Source organism: Maylandia zebra, linkage group LG23, assembly GCF_041146795.1.
Source record: "Maylandia zebra isolate NMK-2024a linkage group LG23, Mzebra_GT3a, whole genome shotgun sequence".
NCBI lineage: Eukaryota > Metazoa > Chordata > Actinopteri > Cichliformes > Cichlidae > Maylandia > Maylandia zebra.
This window is the reverse complement of record NC_135188.1, coordinates 9,597,428-9,608,343: the sequence shown is the minus strand read 5'-3', so window position 1 is coordinate 9,608,343 and position 10,916 is coordinate 9,597,428. Positions and strand designations below refer to the sequence as shown.

Here is a 10,916-nt window from a genome sequence, read left to right as displayed (position 1 = left end):
TGTTGTTGTTCTTTTGCTGTTGCAAATCTTTTAGAGGGTCATGTTTTGATGTCAAAATCCCTCTTAGTATTAGGTTGTGCTTATGCAGCCCTGATTTAGATGTCTGAGTCTATAATCACAATATGCTGTTCAGCTCTTTCTCTGAGAGCCATGATAGGGATGTTAACTGCTTGGCAAAAGAACATGACACCCAGGGTGACACGGGGATTACATGTTCTATATTTAGTCTTTATGTACATGAATATTGGCAGGACAGCTCTGTACATGTGACACACACACACACACACACATACACACGCACACACATACACAGCGATACAGTGATAATAACACAGATCTCCAGCACAGAACACATTTACAAGATGGGCTCTAGAGCAAACACTGGCTGAGATACACACGGGAATGTCTGAGCTACGACAACTTCCTCATAAAACTGGAATTTTCTTGTAACAGTTACTATTGTCATCAATAAAACAGACAATTAAAAAGAGAGATGAAAAGTATAAAATAATTTAAATTCCTCCTAAAATGCGTCATGAATATGCGGTGACAGATCTATACAAAGCGGGCAGCTACTGTATCTCCTTGACACACTGAAACCGAAGGATGCAACAAATATGACAGACAAAAGCGAAAGTCATGCAGCAACAAAGGAACAGAGAAAATGAAAAAGGGGGATCTTCTTTGAAGTTCTGCCCTCCCAGTGGCAGCATGATGTCAAGATGACAAGCCTGGTAACAAAGCACCTCACGCTATGGGCCACCCAGACGTGCCACAATGAAATGTAAACATAAATATACAGGTTGAAATCTCTCTCTACAAACAGTTCAGTCCCTGCCACGGGCCCATCAGCTGTGTGAGTAGTCAGTCTGTATACACTCCTTAGTAGAATATCACTTAGAGTTAAATAAACTTATTTAATATATATATTTATAATAGATTTATTCTTTGCAGAGTCTTTTAGCAGTATTTCCTTGTTTTCACCAGTTTGTTCTGGTATTTTACTGAGTGGCCACTGTGTCCCACCACGTAAACGTCCAGCAGGTAGGTCTTTCCTGGCTCCAGACCTGTGATGGTTTCTGTGGTCACAGCTTTCTGCAGGTTCGGGCTGTGGAAGTACTTGCACAGGACCTTTTCTGACTTCCTGCGGGTCTCTGGTCCAGCACATTGATTTTGTTCCCGGCGCCGCTGCTCCTCGCCGTAATTGTCAGCCACTTCCTTGCGGTAAATGCAGTATTTGTTGCGGTCCTGCGTGCCCAGCCAGGCCACAGTGACGGAGGAGCAGGTGCGCAGCTTGTCAAAGGCCTTGATGCGTGTATCCTCCGGAAGTGAAGGGAAAGGCTGTTTGCTGCTGGGTCGGGTGCTGGCAAGCACCTTCAAAGTGGAGGCTCCTTTTCTGCTGCCACGGAAACGGATCAGGTATTTGGCTTTTGGCTTTCCCCGTAGCTGGAACTGCCGTATCCCCTCCACATTCTGGGAGAGCAGCAGCTTGCCATCTCGCCTCACCTGCACCTGCACAGCATCCAGACATGTGTGTACAAAAAGAGTGACCCTCTGGTGGGAAGACACGGGAGCGAAGCGCAGGAACTTGCTGCCCTTCCTTTTGATGAAAACCTCTGATACTTTGCCGTCCTTCAGCTCAACTGTCTTCTGACGAGCCTCCTCTTTAGTGCGGGCAAAGGTTCCCACATATGCTGTGCTGGTGTTGGTAGCAGCATTTACTGCAAATACATCAAAGTAGTACTGTGTGTCTGGTTTTAGGTCTGACACCGTGAATATGTTTTTATTGCCAATGCACACCTTCTGGATGTCTGATACCCTGGGCTTGGCTGCGTATGCCCGTGAGATCTTGTTACTTGTGAGGCCCCGGTCTTTGCCGAAACCATTGTCAAAGCCAAAGTGCACAAAGTCGAACGGGCTAAAGTCTCTGCCGGGCTTCGGAGCCAGCATGAATGCATCGTCAGTGCTGATTTTAGCCTCGGCAGCACACATGCTTTTGAAATTGTGCTCCTTGTTGATCACTACGCAGTACTGCACAGGCTGGCCCATCAGCAAGCCGGTAGGTGTCGGTTTCCAGGCCAGTGTGACGGTGGTACGGCCAAGTGCAGTGACATCCACGCGGGGGTCGTAGGGCAGCTCTGGGTAGGGCTGGTCAGACTCCGGAGTCGTGGTTGCGTACACCTTGAAGTTGCTGTCTTTCTCAGTGGACAGCAGTTCAAGCTGGTAGAGACCAGAAGGCGTGCTTGTGGCCACATAGGACTCCACATCATTGCCCTTGTAGGTGAAGAGCTCCGTCCCTTCATCTACTGTCACCTGCTGTTTCTGTTGGTCCAGAGGTTCAGGCTCTCCTGGAAGATAAAAACCAAACACACACAACATGAGCTGTTTGCTTTAGTCACCAAATTAGACAACCCTTGCAATATTTTCTTTTCTTCTTTGGCTTTGATGAAAGAAAATTTCCACCCAAACTGAAAACTGTTTAACGCTGCAAGATCATGACTAAGCCTCATGGATCATTATCCCACACCCATGGAAGCCATGTTTTCACTCCAAACATCCCCAAAGATCTCAGGCCAGCATTCACTCAGCCTTTCTAGGGAAGTTTTGCTACAAAGAGGCGCCTTGTAGCTTCTATGTGAGAGGGACAGTCTAAGCTCTTACTCCAGCTTGAGCAAGAAACCATAATATTATGTTTGTCAACCAGAGAGAGTGTGCTCAGCGGTGTACTAAAAATTAAGCTCAAAGATCAACTCCCAATAGAGATTTCTAGCAGGAAAAGGCTGCAAAGACAGGAAAGATTTCACTAGCTGCTCTGTTTCTGCACCAGTTTTCGTGAAGTCACTGCCACTGCATGAGTCCAAATTTGTCATTATTCTTCCAGCTCAGGATGAATTCTCTTCACTTGAAGCGCGGTCAGTGTCCACAACAGTGTAACTACCCATTTGATCTGACAGGAACAAAGACACACATGCAGGTGCTCATGTCTGGAGATTCAAATATATGCTCACATCACACATCAGTGCTCTAAACCACTGCTTTAGTCATCTGGCAAGATCTCCTCTGCTGAAAGGACACCTTCCAGATGGGAAAAGGTTTTAATGTGAAGCAGAAAAACAGAAAAAATGAAGGGAAAAAAGAAGACAAACAGACTGAGTGTAGCGGGATTAAGACCGAGGCGACCTAAGTAAAGGGATGTAATGTCTTTGATTCTTTAGGGTGACTAGAAAACCACTGAAATTATAGACATCAAACTGGGCCGAGTCAGACCTCATAAGTGGTCAGACTAGACACTACATCTGTGACTTAATTAAAACCCACGAAAACACAAAGCCTAACATCACTGCGTAGGTTAATTGTGTGTGGGGATAGTCATATTTCCAGATAACGTGTAATTAACCTCTTCCACTGCTGCCTTATGTCAGTTATACCTGATCCTCCTCCGCTGGCGTCTTCTGGCAGCTCCTGCAGAGTGAGTTTCCACTCCAGAGGAGCATCACAAGGTGTCACGGTCACAGACAGGGGTGTGTTGTCTTCTTCCACCACAAAGTAGTACCTGTGAAAATAATAGGCCAGATATAAGCACCAGTGTTCATCATAGTTTGACATTATCCTAAATAATATGTGGAGTAAAGGCGTGAGCAGACTATAATAGGTGAAGCACGTGGTGGCATATAGTGTTTTTCCTTGAGTGGAGAAAGACTTTCTCATCTATTATTTAGTTTTTGCATCAACATAATAGATCCTATTACAGGGTAACATCTGATGTTTCCTATCTATTTACAGTAAGTAGACATCACCAGGTTTAATGTTTCCTTCAATGATTGAAGCAGTCACCAGCACACGGTTTAACTGGCTCATTTTTTTAACCACCACCCTGATATTGTTTGTCTCACAGAGCTCTTACCTTTTGGGTGTGTCTCTGAAAAGATAGCCACTGATCTCAGCTCCGTCCGGTATGACTGAGGAGTCGTGGAATAGCGACTTGTCTCTGATCTGCATCTGAAAAAGACCTTCATCTCTCGTAGGCAGTTTCTGGGCCACAGATCCCAGCCCCAACAGTACTAGCAGCACCACCACGCTCCAACCTTTACACTGCCTCATCCTGAAAGACACAGAAAATTGACTTCAGTTTCATTCAGTGTTTTGTGATTTTTCGCAGATGCTCCTGATCGTCTGAGCAAAGAATTCACTCTTCTTCTTCTATGGTTCTTAAATGAGGATGTGAAAACCACATGACACAAAGATGTCTTTAAGTAGCACTTTATTAGCCTTTTCTTGAGTATAATAAGTTAATCATTGCTTTGCCTGACTCCTTACAAATAAGAAACCTTTTCAACTCAAGGTGAGTCTGTGAATGACCTTATACCACAAGACAAATTCAATGTTAGCAAAAAGCTGATATGCTACAGGTGAATTTGCCCATTAGTTTAAATTTCCTTCATCTTCACATAACGTTTACTTTCATCATCCATGTTTCAGTCTATATGCCTACATATAGACACACCTATACATATATAACCACAACACGGACAACCTTGTCAGTTGCATTGACTCACAGGTGTCCCGAAACAGACAGCTGGAGCCAATCATTGTCTGTTAGTCCTGTCTCTGCCATTTGATATCAATAGACCGGATCGCTTCACTGTGTATGTGGTGGTGGTGCCTTTTGGAGCATTTTATCTAATATTATGGCTTGCTGTGTGAGTCAGATGATTAAAAGTTCATGCTTCAGCTTTGGTGAGTAAAAAAGGCGAGTAAAATTGCTTGCTCGGTAACCAAGCTTGCTAATGTTAGCATTCCACCCTTTTCTCCATATAAGGAAACTTCTGGCACAAAAAAACACACCGATACAGTGGCGAGATCAAAATGCTACAGCTGACACTTCAAAATACAGAGTCCATAACCAATGTGTGATGTCATAGTGGCTATGTCCCTCGATTATTGAGTTAATATTAGCATACAGACTTGGATTGGCACAAGAAATTCCATATGTGTCACAGTAAAGACAAAAAACCTGCACAAACGATTTTTTTAGCCGGGTTATTTTTATTCTTTTCTTTCTTTACTAAGCTAAACTAATCAACCGTTCTTCCTAAAATTTCTAATTATTAGTTTACAGAAAAATTAAAAAAAACTTTGATAAAAGAAAAAGTTTAAGCATTTTTATTTCACATTTATTCGATCTGAAAGTACCCTGGGCCACCGCTAACACTGGCGGCATTAAAGTACCATGCACAAGCTACAGAGGAGAACATACAAACTCGAAACCACCTGCTGTGAGGCAACGGTGCTAACTACTGAGCCACTGTGTTCCTCATTGAGCTGAGCTGGCTGCTTTCATTGTTTCCAGTCTCATTATGCTAAGCTATGCTACTTGACTACAGAAAAGGCCGAAACTTGATGTTTAGCTTACGCGCATAAAATTAATATCAATCTCTCTTCTCAGCAAGAAACTGTATACCACACTGAGTACCTCGTGCGTTAATGCACACTGTCAGGAAATATTAAAGGCTCATATTAGCTAAAGTATGTCTAAGATTTCTGTTTTTCTAATGGAATTTCTAAATAACCTTGTTTTATCTCTCCTTTTATTTTGACATTGGTTCAAAACTGCTGATGTTAATGAGTGTGAGCTGTGACATGCATACAGTGTTTTAGTGAGCTTCTGCTTTTGTCCGCAATGTAATATATTTTATGCTAAAATGTGCTTCTTATCCATGTTTTCCTCCTAGTTTCAGCCTTAATTAACATTTAACTTAAAATCCTGATCACCATCTGGGAACGAATCAGAGACGAAGAGCCCCTGAATGAGTACCCAAGGCCACAGAGAGGAAGGGGGATTAGATTTAAACAGGAATGTGTGAAGGAAAAGATATTGCTTGGCACTCCGGGGACCCACGCCGTTTCATAAAACGCTTAATATAAAAATCCCCAAATCCATGTAGTTTAAGTTTTATTGACACTAATATAAAAATGTTTGGAGATGCAATCCACAGTTGGAGCTGCAGCCAATGTGGCTGAGAGGCTCTCACGTATCCCCTGTCTATTGATTTCTGCCCATTGATTGCAGCTGATGGGAATGCCAAATCCCCGGTGATTTAATCAGTGTAATGATGGCAGATTAGCCAGATACTTTACTGCCATTTACTGCAAGTGAGATGGTGTCCTTTTAATGACCCCTCTCCCTTTCTCTGCTCGCCCTCCTTTGTCTGTCTCCTTCCCTTGATCACAGTTTTTTTTTTTCATCAAATAATCTCTTTCACACTTGTACACACACATCCCCTCCTCTCGGTTCGTCTTTATGCTTTCTCCTCCTTCACCGCCTCCCTCAGCAGAGGCAGATAAGTAAAACCAGAGGACTCGGGCATGGACGAATATCCACACTACACACAGGGCTTCATTTCTACATTATAGTCCTTTAAAAACACAAGCAGGGAAAAAAGCCCATGACAGCTCCTGTCAGTGTCTCTGCTGTTGTCTGAGCTCAGCCTCCCGTCACACCGCCAGACTTCAGAGAGCAAAAGGAAAGCCGCCTAAGTGGTACTTTGAGGTTTGACTCACACAGAGACTTGAGATCCTTATCGCCTCGGCCTGTCTCATTCCACTTCAGAAACATGTCAGTTGGAACAAAGACATGTCTAATAATACTTAAGACAGCGCTGAGGTAGTACGCGCAGAGTCTCTCAGTAGCATGCACAGCATTTCTCAGAGCTGCCTTTCTTTCAAAGATCCCAAAACACTCCACAGACACAACGAGGGCCTCATCCCCTCACCCGGCTTTGTCCGCCGCAGTCACACACTGAGGTTTTTAATCACCGCTGCCTTAAACATTTGATGCGTGCCTTCCTCGTGCTCTTCACATGTGACACCACATACTGTATATTGCAGGGAGATGACATCTAAATATCAGAGCAGTTGTGTTGGGTCACTGTGGTTGCATGGACCAGCGCAGAGTCAACATGGTCACACAGCCGGCGCTGGATGTGCTTTTACATGCAGGCCTGCACCATTCTCATGCCACAGAGTTCCCTTACGAAAATAACACATTAAAAAAAGCTGCATCTGGAACAAATAAAGTCTAATGTTTAATTAGAATGGGGAAGAATGTATGATCCCAATTTAGGGAATGGATAATTTTAAGGCAAAGTAACCCACAGTCGTGTCAACTTTGTTTTGCTTTTGCCTTTCATCTCTTTATTTATATATTTATAGGTTTTTGTTTCACTTTCATTGGTATTTGCCAAGTATTTTCTGTAGAAAACATTGTGTATTTTCTAATTGGCAAGCTGTGGAATTTAGAGAACTGTGTAACTGGATTAAAGGACAAATGCAGGAGTTTACAATGGGTGAAAATAGTCCCAATTTTCTTTCCCATGGCTGTCTTTGACACATCTAGAGTATCAGTCTTAAACAAATAAAACAAGAAAGGACCCCCACCTCCTTTCCCTTCCTGTGTAATCTGTAGAATTGCATCCTATCAATTGAGTTTCTACTTTAACAACTTTGACCCAGCTCTAATTTGGGGTCATTACAAGCAAATCATGTGCACAGCCAAAACAAAAATGTTCACACTTTGTATTTAAATCTCCCAGATGGATGCAATCATTTCAGCGACATCAATCCGTAGCAGAATCAAAATCGTTTACGATCCACTGAAGATTAAAGTGAGAAAAATATCAATTACATGCAACCATTTGGCCACAACTTTCATCCACCTGATCGACTCTGTGTGCATGTGTGAGAGGAGCGTATTTTCAGCAAGAACATGGTGATTATAAGCACGTGATTTTCACGTATGGGGCTTTTTCTGATCACAAGGCAGGCTATATCCATGCAACCCCCAGCCTTGTCCTGCGTGCGTGCACGTATATGCTCACGTGTGTGTGCGCAAAACACCCCCCACCACCACCTACACTCTCTCACTTCACTTTGTTTCTCTCCTTCCCTCCAGCCCCTTGTCAAGATGGATAAGCCTCCTGCCTGCTGCCACATGGAGCTCATTAACAGAACGGGAGGGAATAAAAGACAGTTTAATTTCAACACAAATAAAGAGACATTTCGGATTCCACCCAACAAGACGCCTGGCATGAGCTCGCAGGACCTGAAGCCTCTGTGTGTTTTCTTAAAGGAAGTCTAGATTTATGGCGGGTCCTCGGTAGCGAGCTCCATCATGGCTGTCACTTCAGGGCCAATGTGGAGATTAGAGTAAGTAAAGTATATGCAGGAGCCAAAGAGGGAACCACACAGGACCTGGACCTGTTCTATAGGCAGGCCAAACCAAATCAGGTCTGGTGCTCTTGGACAGCTAAACAGCTTATTAATAAATTGGTAGAGACTGTGGTAAACGCTCTGATCCAACAGTGGAGATTTTAATCTGGTGTGTGTGTGTGTCCATACGTGCACACATATGCGGGTCCAAACCATTGCATTCCTCTGCTCCACTCTGTGTGTAAGTCTAAATCATCACTCAGGACCTGACTCCTCGCCATCCACAACATCGCTCGCAGTTTGAGTTTCTGAGCTATCCACATCATCAGAACCACTAAGGCTGGCACAATAGCATCATGGAAACCAGAGCCCAGTTTCCTTTCCTTCTTACCCTCCCCTTTCCTCTTCGCTCCTTTATATTTCATCTCTGATCCCTGCCTTTAGCTCTGCATCCTGGAAATTCTCTATGAGGGGGTCGCGGGGGCGCTTTCTGTGTAAAAACAACTCAAATAGAATTGAGGGTGGGGGAGTGGCGGTGTCTCTGACTGATGTGCTGGCATTGTGGCTGCAAGGGTGATTAAAGATTACAAGAGAAAATGCCCCCCCATGGGAAAGTCATCCACCCACTGCCCATCATCCGGTGTACGCATGCACGGGCCTGGCCCCGTCGTGGGAAATGAGTCAATCATGATCCGGTATGTTGTGCTTGGTTGAGGAGGCAGAGAAGGGGAGCACAGAAAGCCTGTTCAGCAGCTAGTGCGAGCAGGCTCTGCCTCTTCTTGTGTCCATCTGAGGGAGCATAATGAGGAGCTTTGCAATGAGCGTGCCCGGGCGGGGGGAGACGAGGAGAAGCGCATGGTGTGTGGATATGATGAATAATTTAACAAGGAAATAAAAACTTTGCGCCCTTAATCTTCCACCACTGACTCTGGATATGTGACAAAAGGCAGCGGAGAGGCGACTGTATATACACCACTGAAGCCTGTCACTTCTCTGGACGCAAAACGGCTATAGCAACACTGGCGGAATTCTTTCAGCCAGAGAGTTTTCATATGCAAATCATGGTTTAGTTACGGTATGCGACGCAGACCTTCCCATTTTAAGACTTTTTTGTTCATGATTCATTCTCCTGAGAAAGTAGAAGGGAGGCAGTGTGGCTTCACCCTGCTGCTAAATACAGTTATTCAAATCCCCACTCCGGGTATGTCTCTCATTAAACACCGACTGAGAGCCTCTCACATGGACCGAATGAGGAAAACAACTCCCAACACCAGCTAAATTATCATTAATCTGCCTGGAATAATTCTAATTGAAACAATGCAGACGGTGACAAGTCAAATAAATCCAATTTTTCACTTATATTAAAAAGCAGTTCTTCATTACGCGCTTCACTAAAGCCTGTCTGGGCTCTTACAGGTGCGTAAAAGGAACCCAGTAGTGACACGGTGAAACTAACATTTATCAAAACTGTAGTCCTTATATAAAACTTTTACATTTTACAACTAAAAGCGAACAGAGTGAAAACACCACAATTGGTGCACAGGTAGCTAGAAATACAGCATGTATAGAAAAATCGCCTGTGTTGGGTGCTGTGTCACCCCTGGGAGCATGGGAACTGTCGCGAGGCACAAAACAAGAGGATTTTCGTAAAGTTCATCAGCTCATCTGCCCCGTGTGATATAAAGCCCAAAACAAAATAAACTAGAATTAAAAAAGCATGCGAGTTGTGGCTTGAATGAAATGCGTTTGAAACTTTTAACTTCCTGGAGTTGTAAACCGCAAACCGTTTCAAAGGCACCAGCTACTTTACTCAGAGAGTCCGACTCTGAATTCATGCGGAGCTTGCATGCATATTACAAAATAAATAAATAAATAAATAAATAAAGCTACAGAAAAGTTTAAGAAAATAAAGAAGTTTTTTCTCATATAATTGCTCGAAGAATCGGACAAACCGCTACACTGCAGAGAAATCAAGCGAAAAATAAATGCATAATCTTTACAAGAGACAGTCTTACCTCTAGCAATATGAATCGACGACGTTATCTGCAGAATGGTGTCTGTTTTTCTTTAAAAGAAAAAAACTCTTACAAAAGTGCTTTAAAACTAAATCGATTGATGTAAAAATAAAAAAAAATAAAAACACGCGCTGTCCTCTGCAGTGTCCAGTATCCCCTCCTTTAGTTTTCACTTCTATTGTTGGTGTCTATCAATCGGATTAGACGACTCTGGTGCGTGCTTGCAGTTTTCTTGTGGATTGAACTGGTCTCTGGTGGGCAGGAGTGTGTGTGAGAGTGTGCGCGAGTGTGTATGAGTGGGTATCCCGAGTGCTGGCAGTGCGTCCCTCCCCTGCCGCGCCGCTGCTATTGAAACCTCCACTGGATTGGAGGCAAAACTAGTGCGAACTTCTTCTTCTTCCCTGCGCTCCAAGACAGAGAACCAGCCCACTCTTTCAGCAGCAAGCCACAAAAAATATCCCAGCAAGGACCAGACTGAGTATTACTCCCAGGTGTGACCGGCCCTCATACTGAAAGCATATAAGGAGAGGGAAACAAATCCACAAGCCAAAAATCTTAGATGAACAGAAGCAGTGTGTTGCTGAAAACAGCAAGATGCCACCTGAGCGTAACTCTAACTACTCGTGGTTTTTAGAGACCGGGGTTCCCCCCACATACTTTTATTTGCAAGCTGTTTACTGTGATGCTCTCTTT

General features: G+C 43.8%; 1 protein-coding gene across 1 annotated transcript; it reads right to left on the bottom strand.

The window, feature by feature from the left end:
* Nucleotides 1–207: 207 nt before the first annotated feature.
* Nucleotides 208–10,779, bottom strand: ndnf (neuron-derived neurotrophic factor). Its single transcript, XM_004557087.3, has 4 exons — nucleotides 10,224–10,779; nucleotides 3,905–4,102; nucleotides 3,429–3,553; nucleotides 208–2,348 (listed from the first exon to the last, which is right to left on the bottom strand). The coding sequence occupies exons 2-4, from the start codon at nucleotides 4,099–4,101 to the stop codon at nucleotides 961–963; spliced, it is 1,710 nt and encodes a 569-aa protein (XP_004557144.1). The 5' UTR covers nucleotide 4,102; nucleotides 10,224–10,779; the 3' UTR covers nucleotides 208–960.
* Nucleotides 10,780–10,916: the final 137 nt, after the last annotated feature.

Bases quoted from the DNA above. Each gene is read 5' to 3' on its own strand.
- ndnf (XM_004557087.3), bottom strand. From the start codon at position 4,101: ATGAGGCAGTGTAAAGGTTGGAGCGTGGTGGTGCTGCTAGTACTGTTG. The intron at 3,554-3,904 runs GTAAGAGCTCTG...TTATTTTCACAG, and splicing joins TTCAGAGACACACCCAAAAG to GTACTACTTTGTGGTGGAAG. The intron at 2,349-3,428 runs GTATAACTGACA...TTTATCTTCCAG, and splicing joins CGCCAGCGGAGGAGGATCAG to GAGAGCCTGAACCTCTGGAC.